At 38.0% G+C, this 27,640-nt stretch overlaps 1 protein-coding gene across 1 annotated transcript in view; it reads right to left on the reverse strand.

Moving 5' to 3' along the window:
• The window catches only part of KPNA1 (karyopherin subunit alpha 1), a 79,096-nt gene that overhangs the window by 32,938 nt on the left and 18,518 nt on the right, over positions 1-27,640 (reverse strand). Inside the window, exons 2-3 of the mRNA XM_049877975.1 lie at positions 19,599-19,732; positions 5,002-5,106 (exon numbers count right to left, since the gene is read on the reverse strand). Coding sequence (XP_049733932.1) covers positions 5,002-5,106; positions 19,599-19,727 — 234 coding nt within the window. The 5' untranslated portion in view covers positions 19,728-19,732. The remainder of the gene's footprint in view (positions 1-5,001; positions 5,107-19,598; positions 19,733-27,640) is intronic.

Raw genomic sequence — 27,640 nt, forward strand, 5'->3', positions numbered from 1 at the left:
GTCTTCCCCAAAAGTCTCTTTTTGAAAGAGTTCACTTCACTCCAAGGCTTATGCTAGCAAAGCTTACACAGCATGAACAAATCAAGACTAACTCAGAAAAAAATCTGATGTAGAAGAAAAAGACAGTGAATGAGTTATAAAATTAAGTTATTAAATTTACTGTGAAGACTATTGATTGAGTCCTGGCACCAACATATACTATGTAAAACTCCATAAACTACAGAGATTATGAAAATCTCAGTTTTTCCAAGTAAATTTATACTAGCACCATGTTTCTGAACTAGTAACAACTTAGCAGAATAACCAACTGTGGACCACGCACAGTTCTAAGTGCTTTATGTGAATTCAGTCCTTGCGTAAAACACAGCAGCTCAGTATTTTACCATGGTTAGTTATACAGCTACCATGCATGGTCTGGCTCCAGAGTCCACATTCCTAACCATCAAACTATTCTGCCTCTCAGGGAACACAATCTCTTTGTCATTTTTCCCTGAAGTTCCAGTGTTTTACTGCAATTTGAAGGAGTCACCAGCAGAAAACACTCTTGCCTGTTTCCCTATAAGAATGCTCTTCTAGTGAGTAAGATATGAAGGAGATGCGTAACAAATCGGTTTTTAAAAGCAAATGAAATTCATAATAATTCAAATATGGCACAAATGATCATCCATTTCCCGAAAGGTCACAGCCTTGAAAACTCTACGGAGCTCAATTCTAGTCCACAACACAGGGGGCTGCCTAAGTCAGAACTGACTCCGTGGCACTGGTTTGGTTTTAATTCAAATATAATTACCTATGAAAGATGATTTAAAGAGCGATGCAAGCATGTGTGCACGTGTAATTAGACAAAAAAGGTCTGGAAGGGTATATACCAAACTGATAAAACTACGTCTAAGAAAGGGTATGAATGACAGGGAGAGGTACTTCTCCTTCATACTTAAGCTTTTATTCATACAAGGAATCTATATTCTCTTATTTATGTAATTCAAAAAAAATTTTTTTTAAATATCATCAACCTTCACCTATACAACCAAAATATATAACTTGATATTTAGATTTAGGAGGTACCTGGAATAATCCATACATTTGGAACAATCCAGACATTTTCCTTACTACTACAGATCCATAATTTGTTAGCTGAAATTCTGGGGGCCAGAACGGCTACAGAATTCAGAATTATTTAGTTTTCAGAAGATAATATAATGCATATACATAACAGTTCCAGAAGAGTGCGGGGGAACACTCATAAACAAATATACTAACATTTCTTCAACAAAAAGTATGGCTATTCATACCAAATGTGAAGAGTATGTGTCACCTCACATCAGTTTAGGTTTCGTTTTCTTACCACATGAAACTGCCATACACTTACAATATAACTATTGGTTTTCAGAGCTTTCTGGATTTCACGATTATAGATGAAGTACTGCTGACCTTAATCAAAAACAGGGCTCTCATTATTAACATTAATGACAAGACTGAATAGCTACCACTTAATTCAGGCACTGCCTACTGAGGTGGTTTGTACATGTTATATTGTTAAATGCTTTTTTAATTCTTAAAAAAATCAACTGAAATAGTTCAGAAGGAATTACAATGAGAGGAGTTCTCTGTTCTACCTACTTTCCTATTCTCAAGAGGCAATCACTGCTAACTCTTATTCTGATAGTTACCTCTATACTCTAAATGGACGACCATTTCTCAATTTAACCACTTCAAACATTATCTACAAGACTTCTGTTATGAAAAGTGAGTACCTCGTATCACCAATTCATCACCAACAGAGTTGTATCACTATTTTCAGTTTCTGTTATTATATAGCTTAAAATAATACCACCAACTACAGACAGACTCTCAATACCTCACTTTGTCTACTCCGTCCTATAGGGTCACTGAGTCGGAATTGATTCGAGGGCACTGGTTTTATTTTTTTTTTTATATGCCTTACCTTCTTCTTTACCCCACCCCAATTTGTCATCTATACTAATATTATTTACATTGTTAAAGTTGATAACATGTTATATTATTTTTATGTGCTTTGTCTAGGATCGATTCTAAAATTTGAAACCCAATAGACGATGTTGATAGTCATGTAACTGTATATTATTTTCCATAGAGCCAATAGTATGTATTTCCTTTCTTATATTCTTGAAATTACTAATTGTCTTTCTTGTGCTGTATTTTACATGATCATCTTCACTCCCCACCCCAATTTGCCATTATAGCAAGTAGATTATCAAGTCCCTCTTTTCTCCTGGAGACTTTTTCCCTGAAAAAGTCTATTTACCTTCTTCCTTTCTGTACAAGCTACTCTACTATACCACTTAAACCTCATAATGACACAAAGAAGTAGGTGGTACAACTTTTATTCCGCTGATGAGGAAACAAGCTCAGGAACAATTACACAGTCGCTAATTGACAAAAGAGTATCTGAGCCCAGATGTGACTCCCTTGCTTTGTGCATGGAGTGGAACAGACAAAATATGGACTACCTCTGAAAACCCTGAATGCTGAGTTACATTTAAAGGCTCAGTTCATCAAGGGGTGATTAAGACTGAGTGAAAGAGTTAACACAATCTAATCAATATTCACATTTAGAATTCATATTTTATTCATTCATAAAACTTGTCATCTATAAAAACAGCATTCTGAGAGTACCTTTATAACCTCCTAGGTAGCAAAAACAAACAGAATGTCTACTGACTACAGAGTAAAGTTAAAGAGCTCTGAAGAATATGTATTACCATCAAATTATAATGAATTAATTAATCTCCGTCAATTAAGAGACAAACTAAAAACCAAAACGCTGCCATCAAGTTGATTCTGACTCACAGAGGTCCTAAAGGACGGCACAGAACTGCCCCACAGGGTTTGCAAGGAATGGCTGGTGGATACGAACTGCCAACCTTTTGGTCAGCCGCCAAGCTCTTAACCACTGCGTCACCAGGGCTCCAATTTAGAGATATTTATTTTTAAAACCAGACTAATAAACAACACTAAAGGATACTGGGCAATTCTTGTTCTTTTTTATCTGTGCTCCAGAATGATATAATTTTCCCCCACAAACTTATTTTAGTATCCTCTTTTCATTTCAATACACTTTCAACCTTGGAGATTTTACACTGGCTACAATGAATAAGTTTTAGGGTTTGTTTTTTTTTTTTAACCAAATGAGAACATTAATCTCCGGGGTAATTATAAGCTAATCAGGCTCTCAGAACAAAATTCTCAGCAACTGGTTTAGATAATTCCAGTTTCTGTAACTCTATAATCAATCAATATCTCTTTATCTTTTTTAAAGTCTTCAGATTTATAGGCTATGTCATTACATTCGCAGTGTTCAACATGAATGTACTACAAACGCTGTCACCTTTTTATCAATTAAGTCACTTTTTATAAATGTATAGAGCCTGAAAGGTTAACATTCTGAGGATCCCAAATGCAGGAATAGCTACAAAGAAACACCTCCAAAGGATAAATCAGATGTCACAGCAGATATTGCGGGACAGTCCCAACAGTTGAGCGAGGCTATTCAATAAGAAAACACAGCAGAAAGTTAGAGACCAAAAAAGTCCATAAAACCTTTATATCCACTCAACATCCACTTTTTAAAAAATACTGGAAAGCTTGACTTTCTGAAGGGCCTGGAAGAATTCACCATAAAATGAAAGTGCTGGCAATAACATCTATTAAAAATACCAAATCCACTGCCGTCGAGTTGATTCTGACTCATAGCAACCCTATAGGACAGTTCCACTACCCCGACAGGGTTTCCAGGGAGTGGCCGGTGGATAAGAAACTGCCGACCTTTCACTATGACCTTTTGGTTAGCACCCAGGGCTCCATAACATCTACATCCATTCTATTTCAAAGAGAATTAATTCATCCACATAAACTGAAGATCTATGAAGTGAAGAAAAGAAAAAAACTATAAAATATGCTGCTGTTTGTAAAAAAGTGAGGGAGGAGAAAGAAAATTTGTTTTCTAATATACATAAAAATTCTAAATAAATAAGAATTTTATAACAGTGATCGTGACTGGGGAAAGAAATTGGATGACTGAAGCAAAAGAAAAAATTTTTCACTATGAATGTTCTTTTTTTTTTCTTGGTAAAACCATGTATATATAAGATCTTTTATAAAAATTGAAAAAACTCAACTAGACAGGTCTGGTGAACATAAAAAAGCATCGTTTTTTATCATTTTATGTAACCTAAAAAAAGTTACAACTTCACAGCAATGTTCATTGCAGATTATTCAAAATAACCAAAAGGTGGAAACAACCAACCAGTCGGTCAACAGATGAATGGATAAACGAATGTGGTATATCCATACAACGGAATATTATTAAGTCATAAAGAGAAAAAAACTTCTGATATATGCTATGACACAGGTGAATCTTGAAAACACTATGGTAAGTAAAATAAGCCAGGCACAAAAGGGCAAATGGTGTCATTCCCACTCACATGTGGAAAAAAATAGGTGCACAACGTGGTGAATATAATTAATGTCAGGGAACTGTGCACTTAAAAATGGTTAAATGGCAATGTTTTGTTATGTACATTTTGCCACAAAAAATTATTTTTTAAAAGTTACAAAACGGATTACAGCCAAAAAATTACAGTACTTGTGCTGTGGAACAAATTTTTTTAATCCTACAAACATGTCCAATTTTGTAATTGAAATAAATAACAAATTATGATTTCCTTTAAGGTCTCTCCTGCTATTCAATGTGTAAAGAATAATTTCACATTTATCGTAAGTTTTTATCATTAAATTAACCTTTTAATTAAGTTAATTTTAACTGCACATTTGAAATATAAAAATAAACATTTAATGAACCATGAGATTAAGTCTACTGCTTCTTTTTAAAAATAAAATGCCAAGCAATTTCTGTAGCTTGTAAAATCCACAATAATATTATTTTAAAGTAAAAAAGAGATCAATACCTCATGTCTTCATCACAAAAAAATTAAAAAGAGTTCCTTTCATCATCTCACTTACTGGTGCCATTTCCATGTTATTAATCTGGGCCTCATGGAAGCCTCCATCTGACATAACTTCTTCTGTTTCTTCTTCTGCTGTAGCAACATTTCTGCGCTTGAATAACTGAAAAGGAAAAGAAAAAACTGTTACATCATCCTAACGCACTAGAGTTTAACATCCAAGCGCTATGCACACCCTTTAAAAGGCAACAGGGCTGGAACTCTGAGAACCGTTTTTAAAAAAATCTAAAGACTGTGCCTCCTCCAACCATTCCTGATTAGGGACTATTTCATATTTCTCCAGTCTTATAAATAAATAATCTGAGACTATTAACTATAGCAATACACTATTATCAACATTAGAGGAGGTAAAACTTACTAAGAGAGGCCTGACACTAAAAGGCATAAAAAGCTGGCAAGGTTGGAAAAGGAGGATGGAGCTGCTTGTTCATTTCCCTCTTCTCTCTATGTGAAACAGGCAATAAAATATTCTTACCAATACATCAAGAAAAATTACGATAAAAATGATGTCAGCAGGACTTAATACTTCCCTCCTAACCATTAAGGGCGGTGGACTGAAGCTTCTGGACCAACCTTCCCAGCATACTCAGCAACCAGTGATGACACACAACCACTGCTTGGACATCAGCTTTCCAACACCCAGTAATCTGAGTACGCAAAAATAACATTTCTCTCCAAAGGCAGCCCACTAAGGTGCCTTTCATTACATTCTTAAGAGACCTGGCATTCAACCACGATGGAGTAAAACTAACTTATCTTCCCATCCTAAGCAATTAAAAAAGCAGACAAAATGCATAAAACAATGGGTGTTCACCACTGGACAACAAGCAGCACAAGAAAATGATCCTTGACAGAAAAAAAGAAACAAGATCAGCACTACAGCTGCCTCAGATTACGGCCTGGACCGAGTTTCTAGGCTGCGGCGCAGGGAAGGGGAGCCAAAAGAGAGGCTGGAGGTTCCCTGAGTTGAGGACACAGAGTTCAGAACTAGGGAAACCAAGATACCTAGACTTTATAGGCCAGAATAATGAAGAGAAGTGATCTACAAAGAGAAAACACCAAAGATCAGCAGAGGGTCCCCCTTGAGTCTTCAGCTCAGTACTGATCAACACATGAGTGTGAGGAAAAGACCCAAACCTGGGAAAGTAACCACCTCCAAGGAGCATACAGAACAATTCCCGGAAGTCACACAGGTTCTAGACTAGTTCGTATTTCCACCAGCTTCAGTAGAAAGACCCCCTACTATGTGGGACATCCAATAGAATACTCAGAAGGGTACTGACTCAGCTGCTGTTGTTGTTAAGTGTTGTCGTGTTGAGTTTGATTCATAGCGATCCCATGTAACAAAGTAAAACTGCCCACAGGGTTTTCGAGGCTGTAATCTTATGGGGCAGATTGCCAGATCTTTCTCTCACAGAGCCACAGGAAGAACAGGGCACAACCAAGACGTCAGAGGAGTCAGACGCTTCCTGTAGTCCTTCTTACAACAAAGACCCCCAAAAACAAGTGAATTCATTATATATGACAATCTAGGAGCCCTTAACATCAAAGGCAAAGTTGAGGAATCAGACTCAGCAGCTGGGGGAGGGATAGACAGTTTAGAAGCAGTGGGGAGTTGCCAGGCCTAACACAATGGAAACCAGCAACCTGCAGGCCACATCGGCTGGCGTGCGTGGTGAAGCAAACAGTGGTACGCTGGACACATTTTCCACATCGGGAGAGAATGAGTGGCAGAGAGTCTACTCAAGCTTCCAGAAACAGTGAAAAGTAGTGCTCAGTCAGCAAAAGATAAGTACATGCATCCAACCTACTGCGTGGATCAAAAACACCCCCTTTGGGAGGACCCTCTCTCCCATTTGGCTGCTGCCTCCCCACTCTGCACTGGGTCTTAAGCCAGCTTCAGTGACTGCCGTGTCCCCTGGGCTGGATGTAGGACCCATCACATGCCCTGAGCCGGAAGTAGGACCCATCACACGCCCTGAGCCATTCTCTCAGCTTTGAAGAAGAAAAAAAAAAAGCCTGTTGCCATCAAGTCAATTCTGACTCGTAGTGACTCTATAGGACAGCGTGGAACTGTCCCATACAGTTTCCAAGGAGCGCCTGGTAGGTCCGAACTGCCAACCTTTGGTTAGCACCCATAGCTCTCAACCTCTATACCACGAGGCTTTGGAGAGGAAACAAATTAACAGGAAAAAATACTCTGACGTCTCCCCTATGCCAGGAACTCAGGGCAGGCACAGCCAATTTGCCCGGACAGAGGCAAAAGGGGTCCATGGATTTTGAATGCCTTTCACCACTGCACAGACCTGTGTGGGCCCTTATCAGCAACACAGGCCCTCATTAGCATAGTACAACAGGGTATATACCTGAAGCCTATTTGCAACTGTATCATCTATAAGGTGGAGAGGAAGATTAGACAAATTTGACACTGCTCTGCCCATTATGCAGGGTCCTCACCTACCCACATCAGGGGCCTGTGGACTGGTGGCTCCACCCATCCCACCAAGCCACCCATGACAGATGTCCAAGAATAAGTGGTACCTCCCAGTCCCTGCAGTTAACAGCACTAGGTGCCCACAGTCCAGCTGCAAAACCCACCCACCTATGCACCATATGGAACAGAGACACGCTTTCCTCCCAGATACGTGGGGGCAACCGTCAGCCCCCTGCCTTGCTCAGCACATGACCCCCTACTGCAGCCAGACACCTGTGCCTACTCCAATCACCCCTGTCCATCTAAGACTGTAGGTGAGAGACTACACCGCACATTTGGTGAGTGATTACCTGGACACCTGAGCTTAATCTATACAAGAAAAGTAAACAGAATCCTGGGCTCAAATACCTAGTAACAGCTCTAACCACCTGGTGGCAGGACGTGAGAGCTTTGAAGGTACCAATAATCAAACCAGCTCACACAACCAGCCTATTTGGGCACACCAGCCTATTTGGGCACATCAAAACAAGAAGGACCAGTAAGCAAACATAAAATAAATATAATAATTTACTGATGGCTCAGAGACAACAGTCAGTATCAAATCACGTAAAGAGGCAGACCGTGACGGCTTCAACAAGCGCCCCAAAAAAAGAACCAAGAAACCTTCAGGAGGAGGAGAACTTCTTGGATTTACCAGAGGTAGAATTCAAAAGATTAACATACAAAGCTCCTCAAGAGATCAGGAAGAACAGGCAAAATGCAGAACAAGGTAAGGAACACCAAACAATGCAACAGAGGAATCTAAGAAGGCTATACAAGAGCATGACAAATTTAACAAGCTCTAAGAATCCACAGAGAGACAGCAAACAGAAATCCAAAAGATTAACAATAAAGTCTCAGAATTAGACAACTCGATAAAAAGTCACAGGAACAGAATTGTGGCAATGGAAGTCAGATTTGTGAAACTGAAGATAAAGCACTTGACACCAACTTATTTGAGGAAAAATCAGGTAAAAGAATTTTTAAAAATGAAGAAACCCTAAGAATTATGTGGGACTCTATCAAGAGGAATAACCTAGGAGTGACTGGAGTACCAGAATGGGGGGGAATAATAGAAAATACAGTGAAAACCATTGAAGATTTGTTGGCAGAACACTTCCCTGATATTGTGAAACATGAGAAGATATCTATCCAAGAAGCTCATTGAGCTCCACAAAAGGTAGATCCCAAAAGAAAGTCACCAAGACATATTATAATCAAACTTGCCAAAACCAAAGATAAAGAGAGAATTTTAACAGCGGCTAAGAATAAACGAAAAGTTATCTACAAAGAAGAGTCAAGAAGACTAAGCTCGGACTACTGAGCAGAAACCATGCAGGCAAGAAGGCAATGGGATGACATGTAAAAGCCTTGAAGGAAGAAAACTGCCAGCAAAGAATTATATATCCAGCAAAACTGTCTCTCAAATATGATGACACAATTAGGGCATTTCCAGATAAACAGACATTTAGGGAATTTGTAAAAACCAAACCAAAATTACAAGAAATACGAAAGGGAGTTCTCCAGTTAGAAAACCACCAACATCAGATGACGACCCAAGAACAGAACACAGGACAGAACAACCAGAAATCAACCCAAATAAAGAAGTCGCAAATAAATCAAAGCTAAAACACTGAAGACAGGAAAACAGAGACATCAATATGTAAAAGATGAAAACATTAAAACTAAAAAGAGGGACTATATAATATAGTCGCTGGTCTTTCATATGGAGAGGAAGCCAAGGCGATATAAAGAAATAAAAGATTGGTTTGAACTTAGAAAAAATAGATGTAAACATTAAAGTAACCACATAGGAAACTAACAATCCTACACAACAAAATAAAAAACAAGAAAAACATAAAGACTCAGCATATACAAAGTCAACAACAATGAAAAGGATGAAAAGAAAATACATAAAGAAAAATGACTCAGTGCAAAAAATTACATGGAACAAAGAAACTTTCAACAATACACACAAAAAAATAACAAAATGGCAGCACTAAACTATCAATAATTCTGCTGAATGTAAATAGACTAAATGCACCAAAAAAGACACAGAGAATGGCAGAATGGATTAAAAAAAAAAAAAAAACACACACACACACACAACCCGTCTATATGCTGCCTACAAGGGACACACCTGAGACTTAAAGACACAAACTAAAACTCAAAGGAAGGGAAAAAATACATCAAGCAAACAACAATCAAAAAAGAGCAGGAGTATAAATATTAATTTCTGATAAAACAGACTTTAAAGTAAAATCCACCATAAAGGATAAGGAAGGACACTACATAATGATTAAAGGGTCAATAAACAGAAGAACATGACCATAGAAAGTATTTATGTGCCCAATGACAGGGCTCCAAACTGCATAAAACAAACTAGCAGAACTGAAAAGGGAAACAGACAGCTGCACAATAAAACACTTCAACACATCACTTTTGGTGAAGGACAGAACATCCAAAAAGAAGCTCAATAAAGACACAGAAGATTTAAATGCCACAATCAACCAACCTGATCTCACAGACATATACAGAACACTCCACCCAACAGCAGCCAAGTATACTTTCTTTTCCAATGCACATGGAACATTCTCCAGAACACATAGTAGGCCATAAAGCAAGCCTTAAAAGAATCCAAAACACTGAAATGCTGCAAACCATCTTTTATGATTATAAACCCAAAGATGCAGAAATCAGCAACAGAAAAAGCAAGGAAAAAAAATCAAACACATGGAAACTGAACACCTTGCTCAAAAACTACGGGGTTATAGAACACATTTAAGGATGGAATAAAGAAATGCATAGAATCCAACAAGAATGAAAACACTTCCTACCAGAACCTTTAGGACACAGCAAAAGCAGTGCTCAAAGGTCAATTTATAGCAAAAACACACACACACACACACACACACACATCCAAAAAGAAGAAGGGGCCAAAATCAAAGAATTATCCCTACAACTTGAACAAATAGAAACAGAACAGCAAAAGCTCTCAGGCACCAGAAGAAAGCAAATAATAAAAATTAGAAAATTAAATGAAATAGAGAACATAAAAAAACTGAAAGCGTTAACAAGACCAAAAGCTGGTTCCTGAAAAGATCAACAAAATCGATAAACCACTGGCCAAACTGACAAAAGAAAAACGAGAGAGGAAGCAAATAACCTGAATGAGAAATGAGATGGGCAATATCACAACAGACCCAACTGAAATTAAAAAACCGTAACAGGATACTAAGAAAAATTGTACTCTAACAAATTCGAAAGCCTAGAAGAAATGGACAAATTTCTCTAACAAATTCGAAAACTGAGAAGAAATGGACAAATTTCTAGAAATACTACCTACCTAAACTAACACAAACAAAGGTAGAACAACTAAGCCAACCTACAACAAAAGAGACTGAAAAAGTAATTTAAAAACTCCCAATAAAAAACCCCTGGCCCTGATGGCTTCACTGGAGAATTCTACCAAACTTTCAGAGAAGAGTTAACACCACTACTACTAAAGGTATTTCAGAGCATAGAAAAAGACATAATACTCCCAAACTCATTCTATGAAGTCACCATAACCCTGATACCAAAACCAGATAAAGACACCACAAAAAAAAAGAAAATTACATATCAATAAAAAAAAATTCACCACTATCAAGTGGGATTCGTACCAGGTATAGAGGGACGGTTTAACATTAGAAAAACACTCAATGTCATCATCACATAAATAAAAGACAAGAACCACATGATCTTATCAATTGATGCAGAAACGGCATTTGACACAGTCCAACACCATTCATGATAAAAACCCTCAGCAAAATAGGAATAGAAGGAAAATTCCTCAACATGATAAAGGGCATTTATACAAAGCCAACATCATTCTAAATGGATAGAGAGCCTGAAAGCATTCCCTTGAAAACCGGAACCAGACAAGGGTGCCCTTTATCACCACTCTTACTCAACATTGTGCTGGAGGTACTAACCACAACAAGAGGCTAGAAAAAGAAATAAAGGGCAGCCTAACTGGTAAGAAGTATCTCTATTCACAGATGATATGATTTTATACACAGAAAACCCTACAAAATCCACAAGAAAACTACTGGAGCTGATAGAAGATTTCAGCAAAGTATCAGGATACAAGATAAACATACAAAATTCCTCTACAACAACAAAGAGAACGCTGAAGAGGAAATCGCCAAATCAGTACCATTTACAATAGCCCCCAAGAAGATAAAATACTTGGGAAGAAATCTAACCAGGGACATAATTATAGACCTACACAAAGAAAACTACGAGACACTACTGCAAGAAACCAAAAGAGACCTACATAAATGGAAAAACATACCTAGCTCATGGATAGATAGGAAGACTCAACACTATGAAAATGTCTATTCTACCCAAAGCAATCTACAGATACAATGCAATCCTGATCCAAACTCCAACTGCATTTTTTAATGAGATGGAGAAACAAATCACCAACTCCACATGGTAAGGGAAGAGGCCCCAGATAAGTAAAGCATTAATAAAAAAGAAGAACGAAGTGGGAGGCCTCACACTATCTGATTTTAGAACCTATTATATTCCCACAGTAATCAAAACAGCCTGGTACTGGTACAACAACAGATGCATAGACCAATGAAACAGAATTGAGAATCCAGACATAAATTCATCTACCTATGAGCAGCTGATACTTGACAAAGGCCCAAAGTCCGTTAAATGCGGAAGACAGTCTCTTTAACAAATGATGCTTGCATAACTGGATATCCATCTGCAAAAAAAATGAAACAAGATCCATACCTCACACTATGCACAAAAACTAACTCAAAATGCATCAAAGACCAAAATATAAAACCTAAAACCATAAAGATCAAGGAAGAAAAAATAGGGACAATGCCAGGAGTCCTAATACATGGCATAACCAGTATACAAAACATTACTAACAATGCACAAACACGAGAAGAGAAACTAGATAACTGGGAGCTCCTAAAAATCAAACATTTATGCTATCCAAAGAATTCACCAAAAGAGTAAAGAGACAACCTACAGACTGGGAAAAATTTTTTGGCTACGACAAATCCAATCAGCGTCTAATTTCTAAAATTTACAAGACACTGAAAAACCTCAACAACAAAAAAGACAAATAACCCAATTAAAAAATGGGCGAAGGATATTCACAGGCACTTCACCAAAGAAGACATTCAGGTGGCTAACAGATACTTGAGGAAATGGTCACGATCATTAGCCATTAGAGAAATGCAAATCAAAACTACAATGAGATACCGTCTCACCCCAACAAGGCTAGCATGAATCTAAAAAAATACAAAATAATAAATGTTGTGGAGAGACTAGAAAACTTAATACACTGCTGTTGGGAATGTAAAATGGTACAACCACTTTGGAAATCGATTTGGCGCTTCCTTAAAAAGCTAGAAATAGAACTACCATACAACCCAGCAATCCTTGGAATATATCCTAGAGAAATAAGAATATTCACGCAAATAGGTATATGCACACCCATGTTCACTGCAGTACTGTTTACAATAGCCAAAAGATGGAAACAACCAAGGTGCCCACCAATGAATTAATGGATAAACAAATTATGGTACATTCACACAATGGAATACTGCACATCGATAAAGAATGATGAATCCATCAGCCTGAGACCAGTACAACTAGATGATGCCTGACTACCACCATTGACCCGCTTGACAGGGAACAAAACAGAGAGCCCCTGACAAAGTAGGAGAAAAGTGGGGTGCAGAACTCAAATTCTAGTAAAAAGATCAGACTTAATGGTCTGACTGAGACTGGAGGAATCCTGGAACACATGGCCCCCAGACTCTCTGTTAACCCAGAAGTAAAACCATTCCCAAAGCCAACTCTTCAGACAAAGATCAGACTGGACTATAAGACATAAGGAAACCCAGCCGGCTTAGTGGTTAAGTGCTGTGGCTGCTAACCAAAGGGTCTGCAGTTCAAATCCACCAGACGCTCCTTGGAAACTCTATGGGGCAGTTCTACTCTGTCCTACAGGGCCAGTATGAGTCAGAATCGACTCAACGGCACTGGGTTCTGGGTATAAGGCATAAAATGATACTCGTAAAGAGTGCACGTCTTAGTTCAAGTAGATACATGAGGCTAAATGGGCAGCTCCTGTCTAGAGGTGAGATGAGAAGGCAGAAAAGGACAGCAGCTGATTGAATGGACACGGGAAATCCGGGGTGGAAAAGAGGAGTGCGTTGTCACATTACAGAGACAGCAACTAGGGTCACATAACGATGTGTGTATACATTTTTGTATGAGAAAACTAGAGCTGCAAATTTTCACTAAAAGCACAATTTGAAAAAAAAATTGGAAGAATAGGGTCAAATGGCATACTGAATTTGTCAAGGAGAAGTTATTAAGCAAATATGCAAGTTATGCAATTATTCAAGTAAAAATGTCAAAGCATGTTGGATAATTAAGCTGTGAAAATCTTTAAAATGACATTTCATCAAATAATTGGAGTCTACACATTAAGAACTGCACTACTAGTTTCTTTACGGGTACAACCCATGTCCCCGAATATTCAGCAGTTACAAGCAAGTGGACTGATGACCTCAGTACCATGCTCTGACCACCAAATGCTCTGCAGAACAAACAAGATCTGCGTACAGCAAACAACTTCTACCAGGCGGACCTGACGTTGCATGATCCTGTGGAAAGAGCACTAGGCCAAATGTGCAAGGGTTTGGGTCCCACCAACCTCCACATATTCTTGAGTAAATCACCCAGACTTCCAGTTTTGTCATACAGCAGATGACCTGTGTCCACACTGTCCAGTGGAAAGATCATGTAAGCCACAACCATAATTTAAGTTTTCTAGTAGCCATATTTAACAAAGTAAAAAAGCAGATGGAATTAATTTTAATAATATATTTTATTGAACCCAGTATACCCAGAGTTTTATCGCAACAGGTAGTCGACATAAAAAAAAAAAAAAAACTGAGACATTTTACATTCTTTTTCCATACTTAGTCTTTGAAATCTAGTATCGATTTTAGTTATACAACATCTTAATTTGAAGTGGCCATACATTAAGCACTCAACAGCTACAAGAGGCTAATGGCTATCACACTGGACAGCACAGCTCCGATGGTTTTCAAACATTTCATGGGGAAAGAGAAGCAACACATGAAACACAACGCAGAACCCCAAGACTCCAGAGACCACGATTTGAACTTTACTGGTATAGGTGATTTCAAAGGTTCTTCTAGTGACAGAGGCTGTTATTCTTTCCAATGACTGTCTTCTCACTGAAACTGCGGCCACCACTTAGGAAGGCTTCAGATAAAGAACTAGTAGTGCAATAAACTGATCATCTTTCCTTTTCTGTGTTTTTATACACATATTGTACTTTACTTTCTCTTGCCCCGGGTCATAAAGGCACTTAAAGACATTCACAATTATAGTGTAGTATACCAAGAATAATAAAATAATACTCTACAACTCAATAGTTTACAGGATTAAAGAGTTACTCATGAAGTGCTTACGACAGTGTCTGACACACAGCAAACACTAAATAGTTAACTACTGTCATCCATGCTTCATAATGACTAATTAATTGGTATATTTTCCACTATTCTAGAACTGCGTAGCTCTCTTAACAACAGAAGAATTAAAATATATCATATTTACACCATTTTCTTCCCGACCAGAAGTCAATAAAATTTTCATGCCAGTTGCAGGCTAATCAACACAATAAGGATCTACATTCTATACGAAGATTTACAGATTAAAAAGAACAGAATCAGGCCTTCCTATTCTCGTCTCAGAAGTACCATTCCACAATTATAAAAGAACACGAAACAAAAACATATTCGCACCTTTGTTAAAATCAGGAGACATGTGTACCTTTAACCATATCTATAATACTGGAAAGCGGATGGAGGAATGGTGTACCGGAGTGGAGGAAGATCAAACCTAAGTGCCCATGGTGGGATATACTGTTAAGAAGCAAGCCCACAAACCCTGCAGAGCCCTGGAAAGGCTCACGAGTACAGATTCGAGGTATAACAGAAGGCTGAGGTGAGGCAGTGGGCTGAAAACAAGAGCATGGTTTGAAAAAAAGAACATTATGAGGACCAGTCTAGAAGTCCAGCATTTGAAATACAGGACATGAGGTAAGGAGAAACTTCTCAATGAATTAATAGAAAAAAATTACCAAGAACTGACTCTCCAGATTAAAAGTACTCTCACAAAGCCCAGCACAATAAATGAAAAATTTTTTTTAAAAGGGGGGGAGGGGGAGGTGGCGGCTGTGGTATAATCAATTACATAATACGGCCTTTCTAGCCCAGGTAACTTGGTGGGACTGTATGATAGGGTAATTGTGGCCCACCAAGGGGACTGGTCAGTTTCGCCTTAAAAGAGCCAATTTCAAAGCAGAGAGGTTGATCCTACCACCACCAAGGAAGAACAGCCAAGAGTGAAGAGCGCCTCCTTTGAACCTGAGATCGCTGCACTGACAAGGTCCTGGAAGCAGGCAATAGAGACAGAGAAAGAAAGCAAGCTGAACCCTGAAGTGAGAAGTGGTGGCAGGAGAGACCCAGCAGCCAAGATGGTGCAGTGGGCTTCCTGGCCCAGGGAGAAAGTTGAGTGCCTTTGGGGAGAGGCCGAGGGCCAGGGAGAGGCGTGCCTGCAAGCACATTTGGGAAGAGGCTGACCTGATGGGAGAACTGTATCCTGAGTGTTCCTGAGCCTGAATTGAAACTGCTACTTCCCTTATAATAAACCCCATAATTTTGAGTAGTCTCTGAGCTCTACGTGGCCACTGCAATGAATAACTGAACTCAGCAGAGAAGTAGAGGGTGCTGTGTGAGAGATGGCTGCTGTCAGAATTAGTAAAGATGGTGGACAGAGGAGGCTTGTCTGGGCTCCACCTCATGGGAGTCAGCCTTGTGCTGGTGATCTTGGTTCTCCTTCCCCTTGTGGGGTTGGAGGAGATCAGACACTGCCCCCATGCCATTTTTACAGGGGCAAATCATCATAAAATTCCAGAACTAGGAATAAAGATCCTAAAACCTTCCCAAAAAAAAAAAAAGACTGCAAAGAACCTGCAGTAGATTAGAAGCTAGAATTCAGGAAAACAATATGCCTCAAAATTCAAGTATGAATGTAGAATAATGACATATTCAGCCAAGCAAGGTCTCAAAAAATGTCTCTCACATGCTTTTTCTCAGAAAGCTACTAAGGAATATTCTTTAGCAAAAGAGGGATTAAACCTAAAATAAGGAAAACATAGGATTAGAGGATCATCACAAGAAACAAGAAAATTCTGCAAAGCGAAGTCCTAGGACTACAGCCGTGCAGCAAGCACGCAGGGCCACTAATACTGACTAGAGCAAGAGAAAAGAAAACATAGGATGAGGTCTCCATGTAAAAAATGCCAAAATAATCCTGGTAGTATCCCTTAGGTAGTACCCCAGGCTGCATACTGCCTAACTTTATCAACCAAGTTTAACTGATGGGAAAAGTTAGCTGTCCACAAGTTTACCAACTTGCACACTCCAGAAGGTATTTCTCATACCAACATCAAGCAAGACTCCATCCTTCACCACTATGATTTTTATGAACTTTTTAGCACTACTATATTACCTACTCCCACAAGAGTCTGTTTTCACAATTTTTTAACAGTAAATCTAATGTGTTCATCTTTTTGTACATGAAAAATTTTAAGGACTGGCTCAGTCAGAGTAGAGTCAACTAGTAACGTGTTTTGCCAAAGATAACTTCGAGTTCCGGCAGTGCCAATGGTACAGAGGTCATTTATACAGTCCTGCCTAGGTAACAGATATTAAGTGCTAGCCTGATGAAGAATGGCCCTAAAAGATAGTTACCCTTTGTATACTTAGCAGCATCGGCTCCCATTAAAAAAAATTTTTTTTAGTCTGCCTGTTGTCGAGTCAATCCTGACTCATAGTGACCCCGTACAGCAGAACAGAACTGCCTCACAGGGTTTCCAAGGCTGTAAATCTTTATGGAAGCAGACTGCCACATCGTTCTCCTGTAGAGCAGCTGATGTGTTTGAAACGTCAATCTTTCGGGTATCAGCCGAGCACTTGACCACTGCACCACCACCTTTCCTGAGAGATGACAAAGTACTTGTGGAAGGATAAACAGTGTCTAAATGAATCTGCATAGTTTACTGATATTTACTAGTTTACAAATTAGACATGAAACATGTACTGTGTATTTACGTGATAGTTGAAGTCTGATTCATTTTACCAGTTCTCCCTCTGTAAAAAGGCACATACACAACAAAAAAGTTTAAGATTCTAAGCAGAGCAATATCCTAGCAGGTGTGAAGTGGTTACCTCACTGTGGTTTTGACATGCATTTCCCTAATGACTAATGCAGCTGAGTGCCTTTTCATTTGCTTATTAGCCATTTATGTATCTTCCTTTGCTATCACGGGAAAATGTGCGCTAAAGCCCTGGCAGAGTTTCGGATCTCACACAACGATGCTGGAGAATCTCAGCTACAGATGTTTTTAGTCAGACGCGTGAGGCTGTCCTCGCCACTTGACAGGTTAAGGATAAAGAGCATCGTCATCTGCCTTCAGTCAGGTAAGTGAACATGAAATGTTACTTTCTGCAAATTCCACAATGAAGTTTAATCACATGAAATCAGCAGTCATCAAGGAGATACGGATCAATGGCAGAGCGTCATTACTGCATCTTTAAATGGCTTTCCGCCAGACGTGATCACGAGGCTGACTGTTATACCCAGACCTACACCCGTGTGTGTTCACATTTATATATGTGATTGTAAGTATGTAACAAGATTACTGTGACTTCTGAGAATAAAAGGAAAGGAAATTTACCCCAGAAATAGAAGCTAATATAAAAGCTCATTCAAAGAAAAGGTTCTACTCTCTTCGGAACAGGTAGATGCCACACCTGATTATCCCATCACGGTGAAACATACTGCATAAAATAGAGGCAGAAGAAGCCAGTAAAAACACATCTGTCTATGAATAAGTGGTTCTTTTCAAAGATTATAAAGCAGAATGTCAAGAACTCATAACTTAACTTACTCTAGTCAATATAAACTCTACTACAATATTACAAACTCTCCTTGCCAATAATCATAAAAAAGTGTTCCATTCAAACATCTGCAGGCCTTACAAAAAAAAACCACATGCACACTAAGGTTGTAATGCACTCTTGGACTTCAACTAACTGGATTTCCTACTATAGTATTTCTCAAAAAAAAAAAAAAAGGGTGAGTGTTGAGCATTTCCCATTATAGCTGCAAAAAAACTATGCCAGATTACCTTATTTCTCAAGTGTGAGGGGTTGCTAACTTACTCATTTGCCATTATGGAGTTTTTATAGTGTGGGATCAAATAGTCCTTTCAGTCTCGAAATCCCCTCTGTAGCAACAAAGAGTCACTTAAGCCCCCTGTCTTTAAATTTCTTCGCCAAAAGTGATGAACCATCTGTCATAAGCATTTTTGGATGGCACTAAGGTGAGAATATGCCCCCGGTATTTCTGTAGGTGTTCTTGGGCTAAAAAATGACCAGAAATCATTGTCCTAAATGTCCTTATATGTAACACACAATTATTTAGGAGGGAAATGACATTGTCTGAAATTTTCTTTGAAACACTACAGAAGAAAGAAATGTAAACAGACAGACAGACATGAAGCATGACATGCTGACGACTGTTGAATCCAAAGGATGGGCTATGGAGTTCATTATCTAGTTGTTTTGTACATGTTTGAAATTTTTCAAATTAAAGTTTACAAAGAAAAGTAATGTTTTATTACTCATTTAAGAATTCATCAACAAACACATGTGAGATCTTAAGGATGTTGCAACTTTAGAAAAATTTAAAAAGAAACAGGCCAGGAATGTTAAACAGTGCTTCAGGGCTTATACTGAGATACTGGGAACATGAAAGATTTCCCAGTTCTTTTATTCTACTTTCCAATACCTCCACCACCACCGGCATCCCTGGCCCAAGTATTAGTTTTATAGTGGAAAGTGTATATATAATACACTTTGTTTAAAAAATAAAGTTGGTTTCAGGTTTAAAATGGAAAATTAAGTTTCTCTGAAGTAAATCAGTAAAGATCAAGGACTTACCTGCTCTTCTCTTTTCTGCTTGCGCAACTGAAGTCCTTCTTCCTCCCTTCTTCTACGCATCTCATCAGGATTCAAGGACTTGTTCTTGTAACTTTTCAGGCGAAAGTTCTCTTTTCCTGGGGTGGTCATGATTTCTACAAGGTTAAGGGAGGGGTTACAAACAGATGAGCTTGACTGTCTGAAGAACTGTTATTCTAAAACACTTGGCATTTTAAAAGTATACATGCTTGAGATCCTAACCCCACAGGGATTCCAGGGATGGTTATTTATTTAATGACTTTAAAAACCAAACCTGTTGCTGCTGATTCGATTCAAACTCACAGCAACCCTAGAAGACAGAGTACAACACTGTCCCACAGGGTTTCCGAGGAGCACCTGGTGGATTTGAACTGCCGATCTTTTAGTTAACAGCCGAATGCTTAACCATTGGTGCCACCAGGGCTCCACGTAATGACTACTGAAATATAATTCACATACCATACGATTCACCCATTTAAAGTATGCAATTCAATGGCTGTCAGCATAGTCACAGACATGTGCAACCAACACCATTCAATTTTAGAACATTTTCATCTCCTCAAAAAGAAACCCCACACTTTTGGCTATCACCTCCTTTACCCTCCATACCCCCTCAGCCCTAGCAACCACGAATCTACTTTGTCTCTACAGATTTGCCTATTCTGGCCATTTCATAGAAATGGAATTGTAAAATATGTGGCCTTTTATGTCTGGCTTCTTTCAGTTCTTTCAAAATATTTTCACGTAATGTTTCATCTATATTATAGCACGTATCAATACTTCATTCCTTTTTATGATAATATTCCATTGTGTGTATATACTGCATTTTAATTATTCATTCATCAGGTAAATGGACATTTGGGTTGTTTCCACTTTGGACTATTATGAATAATGCTACTGTTAACATTTGTGAACAAACTTCTGTGTGGACATGTTTCCATTTCTGTTGGACACATATTTAGGAGTGAAACTTATAGGTCATATGGTAACTTTATGTTTACTCATCAGAGGAATTGCTAGACTGTTTTCCAAAGAGGCTGTACCATTTTACCATTCCCACCAGCACTGTATGAGGGCTGCAATCTCTCCACATCCCTGTCAACACTTGATATCTGACTTTTTGATTCTAGTCATCCTGGTGGGTGTGAAGTGGTTACCTCATTGTGGTTTTGATATGCATTTCCCTAATGACTAATGCAGTTGGGTGTCTTTTCATTTGCTTATTAGCCATTTATGTATCTTCCTTTGATAAATATCTATTCAGATCCTTTGTCCACTTTTTAACTGGGTTGTCTCTTTATTATGGAGTTGTAAGAGTTCCTTATATGTTCTGGACACAAGTCCCTTAAAAGATACATGAAACGCAACTATTCTTTCCCACTCTGTGGGTTGTTTCTTCATTTCCCTTATGATATCCTTTGAAGCGCAAAAGTTCTTAATTTTGATGAAATAAAAATTTTCTCATTTTTGTTACTCATGCTTTTGGTGTCATATCTAAGAATCTTTTACCAATCCAAAGTCCTTGATTAGGTCTTTGATCCATTCTGAACTACTTTTTTTATATGGTTAGCAGTGGGGTAGGGTTTTGTGTATCTGTAGAGGGTCCAATTTCATTATTTTACATGAGGCTATCAACATGACCAGAGCCCTGGTGGCACAGTGATTAAGCGCTGGGCTGCTCACCAAAAGACTGGCAGTTCTAATCTACCAACTGTCCGTTGGAAACCCTATGAGGCAGTTCTACTCTGTCCTATAGGGTAACTATCAGTCGGAATCAACTGGATGGCGATGGATTTGGTTTCTTTGTTTTGTTATGTTTTTATCAACATGTCCAAGCACCATTTTTTGAAAAGACTATTCTTTCCCCCATTTAATGTTACTGGCATACTTACAGAAATCAGTTGACTATAAACCCACTAGGAAACCCTGATGGCATAGTGGTTAAGTGCTACAGCTGCTAACCAAAGGGTATGCAGTTTGAATCCGCCAGGTGCTCCTTGGAAACTCTATGGGGCAGTTCTACTCGGTTCCATAGGGTCGCTATGAGTCGGAATCGACTCAACGGCACTGGGTTTGGTTTTTAGTTTTTTTTTGGTATAAACCCACCGCCAGTGAGTTGATTCCAAGTCACAGCGACCCTATAGGACAGAGCAGATCTACCCCCTAGGGCATCCAAGGAGTAGCTGGTGCATTCAAACTGCCGACCTTCTGGTTAGCTCTTAACCACTGTGCAACCAATTGACTATAGACATATGGTTTTATTTTCAGACTCTCAGTTCTATTCCACTGATCTATGTGTCTATCCTTGTGCCAATACCACACTCTTGATTACCACTGCTTTGTAGTAAGTTTTGAAATCAGCAAGCGTAAGACCTACTTTGTTCATCATTTTCAAAATTATTTTCACTATTCTGGATCCCTTGCAATTCCATATGAATTTTAGAACCAGCCTGTCAATTTCTATAAAGAAGCTGGCTGGAATTTCTGAATCTGCAGATCTTTAGATCAACCTGGGGAGTATTGCCATCTTAATAATATTAAGTCTTCTGAATCATGAACACGAGATATACTTCCATTTATTTAGATCTTAATTTTTTAATAATGTTTTATAGTTTCCAAAGTATAAGTTTTGCACTTCTTTTGTTAAATTTATCCCTAAGCATTTTATCCTTTTTGATGTCTACTGTAAACAGAATTTTCTTAAATTTTCAGTGTTCATTACCTGTGTATAGAAATACAACTGATTTTTTTTATATTTGTGTAGCCATTAAGTATACAATCTTAATCTTTCTGAACTCATTTAGTAGTTGCAGTAATTTTTTTTAGTGAATTCCTTAGAATTTTCTACATACAAGATCATGTCACTTGTGAATACAAAGTTACTTCTTCCTTTCCAGTCTGGATGCCTTTTAGTTCTTTATCTTGACTGACTGCACTGGCTAGAACCTCCAACACTATGTTCAACAGAATAGTGAACGTCCCTGTCTTGTTCCTTATCTTAAAGAGGTAAGCATCTAGTCTTTCATCATTAAGCAAAAAGTTAGCTGTGGGATTTTTGAACATGCCCTTTGTCAAGCTGAGAAAGTTCTCTTCTATTCCTAGTTTGTTCAGTATTTTTATCATGAAAAGGTGTTTGGTTTTATCAGTGCTTTTTCTGTGTCTACTGAGATGATCATATGTTTAAAAAAAAATTCTATTGATATGAGGTATTAGCTGACCTTCAGGTGTTATACCAACCTTGCATTCCTGTGATAAGCCCCACTGGGCCATGGTGTATAATTCTTTTTATATGTTGCCGGATTTGGTTTGCTCGTATTTTGTTGAGAATCTTTGTGTCCATATTCATAAGCGATATTGGTCTGTAATCTTCTTGCGATTTCTTCATCTCGTTTTGGCATCAGAGTATTATGGGCTTCATAGAATGAGTTGGGAAGTGTTTTCTCATCTCTTCTTAGGAAGAGTTTATGAAGAATTAGCATTAATTCTTCTTTAAATGTTTGACAGAATTAAGCAGTAAAGATGCCTCGGCCAGGGCTTTCCTTTGTGGGTAGTTTTTTTTTTTTTTTTTAACTAATCCAATCCCCTCACTTGTTATAAATCTAATCAGACTGTCTTACTTCTTCTTAAGTCAATTTCAGTCTTTACTACATACCATACTACAAAAAATAGTATTTCTACTATAACCGATGACTGCCTTGACAGGCAACACAACAGAGAACCCGAGGGAGCAGGAGAGCAGTGGGATGCAGACCTCAAATTCTCATAAAGACCAGACTTAATGGTCTGACTGAGACTAGAAGGACCCCGGGGGTCATGGTCCCCAGACCTCCTGTCAGCCCAAGACAGGAACCATTCCCAAAGCCAACTCTTCAGACAGGGATTGGACTGGATGGACTATAGCATAGAAAATGATACTGGTGAGGAGTGAGCTTCGTGGATCAAGTAGACACATGAGGCTATGTGAGTGGCTCCTGTCTGGAGGAGAGAGGGAGCAGGCAGAACGGGCCAGAAGCTGGCCAAATGGACACAAAAATAGAGAGCGGAAAGAAGTGTGCCATCTCATTAAGGCGAGAGCAACCAGGACTATATAGCAAAGTGTATATAAATTTTTGTATGAGAGACTGACTTCATTTGTAAACTTTCACTTACAGCACAATAAAAATTTTTTAAAAAAAAGAACAGTATTTCTTTATAGTCTTTTTTACATACGTAAAGTTGGTAGTAATGTCCCCTCTTTCATTCTGATTCTAGCAATTTGAATCTTTTTTTCTTGGATGATCCAGTTCAAGGTTCGTCAGTTTTGTTGATCTTTCAGAGGAGCAGGTTTTGGTGTCACTGATCTTCTCTATTGTTTCTAGTCTCTATTTCATTAATTTCTGCTCTGATCTTATTATTTTCCTTCCTTCTGCCTGCTTTAAGTTTAGTATGCTCTCTATCCAGTAATTTAAAGTAGAAAGTTAAGTTATTGATTTGAGATCTTTCTTCCTAGTATAGGCACTTACAGTTATAAATTGCCCTCTGAACACTGCTTTATCTGCATCCCATAAATTTTGGTATGTTATACTTCCATTTTTGTTTATCTCAATTTAATCTCTTATTTCCCTTTTGATTTCTTCTTTGACCTACCGGTTACTTAAGAGTGTCTTACTTACCTTGCACATATTTGTGAGTTTCCCCCAATTTTTTTGTTGTTGTTGTTATTGATTTCTAGTTTCATTCTACTGTGATTGGAGAACTTACATGATTTCCATCCTTTCAAAAATTTTTGATGTTTGCGTTATGACCTAGCATATGGTCTATCCTGAAAAATGTTCCATGTGCACTTGAGAATAATGTATACTCTGTTGTTGAGTGGAAACTTCTACAGATGTCTGTTAGGTCTTCCATTTATTTCCATGTAGGTCTTGTGTCTAGTTATTGTATCCATTATTAAGAGTGGGGTATTTAAGTCTCCAAGTACTACTGTAGAAGTGCCTAATTCTCCCTTCATTTTTACCATGTTTTGCTTTGTGTATTTTGACACTGCTTTTAGGTACATATATGTTTATAATTGATACATCTTCCCAATAGATTAAAGAGTTTATCTACATTATAAAACGTCTCTTTATCTCTAGTAGCATTTTTTTTGTTTTAAAGTCTCTTTTGTCTGATATCAGTATAGCCACTCCAGCTTTCCTGTGGCTGTTGTTTGCATGTTAGTTCTTTTTCCATTCTTTTTCTTTCAATCTATTTGTATCTTTGAGTATAAAATGTGTCTACTGCAGGCAACATATAGTTGGATCTTATTTTTTATTCAGTCTAACAATCTCTACCTTTTTACTGACTGCTTAATCCATTCACACTTTGTTAATTACTGATATAGTTGGATTTACAACTGCCATTTTACTTTTCATTTTTTATGTATCTCATGACTTTTGTTCCTCTATTCATTCTTTACTGCATTCTCATACGCTGAGTGAATATTTTCCGAAGAAGTATTTAAACTTCTTTACTAATTTTTGCACTTTTTTATCTTTTAAATTATATTCAGTGGTTGCTCTAGAGCTGACCATATACATCTCAACTTGTCAGAATAAGGTTCATATTTATACTACCTTAATTTCAGTAAGATATAAAGATGTTTCTCCTATATAGCTCTATTCCTTTTCACCTTCTTTTCTGGTATTATTGTCACACATATTACATCTATTAATGTTACAGACCAAACAATATATTGTTAGAATTACTACTTCACCATCTGTAGTCACGTCACTTCTGTAGTAAAATACAGCTTTGCTCTCACTCACCTCCTTTGTGCTGTTATTGGCAGGTAATTACAAATACATTATATTTCCATAGGTTATAGGACCAACAACACGTTGTATACATATTTTATACAACTGCTTTTTAAATCAGTGAAGGATGTAAAAATATACACTTAGACCGTCTTTTACAATTGTTTTTGTTGTTAGGTGCCATTGAGTCGATTTCAACTCACAGTGACCCGTGTGGCAGAGCAGAACTACCCCACAGGGTTTTCCTGGCTATAATCTCTACAGAAGCAGATCACTAGGTCTTTCTCCTGTGGAGCTGACGGGTGGGTTCGAGCCACCAACCTTTTGGTTAGTAGCCAAGTGCTTAACCATTTTCAGGTGCTCCTTGCTTTTTGCTATGAAGTCAGCTGTTAATCTTATTGAGGTTCTTTTGTAAATGATGAGTTTCTCCTGCTACTTTCATATTTTCCTTGTCTTTGATTTTCATCATTTTTACCATGGTGTATCTGTGAATCTCTTTGTATTAATCCTATTTGGAGTCTGCTGGGTTTACTAGATGTGTAGGCTACTGCTTTTCAATAAATTTGGGACATTTTTGGCCATTATTTCTTTAAATACTTTTCTGCTCCTTTCTTCTTTCTCTCCTCTTGGTGCTCCCATTACACAAATGTTGGTGTGCTTAGTGATGTCCCATACTTCTCTGACTCTGTCGATTTTTCTTCATTTGCTGTATATCCTTAGGACCATTTCCACAGGTTTTAAATGGATGCTTCTAGTTTGTTTTAATACATAACTTACACCAATTTCACTTAAGAACGGGTCCACAGAGCTCCTTGACAGAAATTGCAGGAATGGTTACTTTTAAGATGATTTTGATGCAAGTCTGGGTTGAGAGTCACTTTATTTTTCAAAAACTAAGAATAATCTTTGAGAATTACTTTCTTTAAAACATAGTTTAACATATCAAAGAAATACCCATTATAAATTCATCATGCAGAAGATCAAAAGATATGCAGTGCTTTGTCTTACTAATAGTGAATTAACATTACAAGGCAGATGAAATAAAATAATTTGTGAATAATTCTGAAGAAATCATATTTAAGAGTGCTGAGAAATGATATACAGAAAAGTGGTGGATTTCTAAGCAGGCAGCATTTTGGCTCTGAAATATCCCAATACAGCATAATGACAGCAGTGCTGCAATGACACTATAATTTCAAGAATCAAAAGTTTTAGGTCAAAGAAAGGAAAAAGCCTACAATAATGAGTTGAAGGACTTAGTAGAATGTATTTTCCTCTCCCATCTTTATAATCTGTCACTTTAAAAAGAAAGCAAATAAAAACAATGTGTCCTCATAACTTTAAATGTTATCTGGCATAACTGATCAACTCATCTGACAATTATGATACTTTCTGATCCCTGTATCCATCTTTCACATAATACGTTTGCTTTTATAATTTTATAAGCTCATTTCTTGGTACATTTTTAAATATTATCTCTTCTTTGTTATTGTCTCTCTCCCTTCTGCTCCATCTGTAAGAAATATTTTTTTAATGTACTATCTAATAGTTGTTTGAGCATAGTAACAGGGCAGGACCTAAGTAAGGTGTAACAACAGGACCAAGAACCACTTAGACTTGAACTTGGAAGCCCATATTCAAGGTGGAGCTGGAAGGGCAAACAATTAAGGAAAGGCAATGTCGGGAATTGAATGTTGCTTTTTTTACCCTACCAAATATACCCAATCTCATTTAAGAGATAAATTCCACCCATGTCCCAATCTCAATTCCAGGTCTAAGCCAAGAGAACCCAAGGAGTCCCTACCCTATCTACCTCGGCTCAGCATCAAGTTAGTCATGCTGCTAGCTGGCTTGTGTGCCATTCTCTTGGCATATCTTAGTACCCGTGATCTGATCATCTCCGCTATCCAGTCACTTTGAGTTCTAAATTATGTTTATTGCCCTCCTGGACTTTCGTCCTAACCCCTACATCATGTCATCTCCTCTTTGTAATTCCTTGATACCAGCACCATATTTTTCTGCATACTGTCCACTCTAACCATACTACACATGTCTGCTCTACTTCAAATCACTTTGGCCATGTCTTTCCTATGCCAAATACTAGCTCCCACCGGAACTCACCTGGCTTAACAATTTACCTACTTATTCAGGCTTGTATGTTAGTTTCTTCCCCACTAAGAATTCAACTTCAAGGGCACTGGGTTTTTTTGGGGGGATAAGAATTCAACACCATCAACTCAGTGGCCTATC

Source organism: Elephas maximus, chromosome 1 (assembly GCF_024166365.1).
Source record: "Elephas maximus indicus isolate mEleMax1 chromosome 1, mEleMax1 primary haplotype, whole genome shotgun sequence".
Lineage (NCBI taxonomy): Eukaryota > Metazoa > Chordata > Mammalia > Proboscidea > Elephantidae > Elephas > Elephas maximus.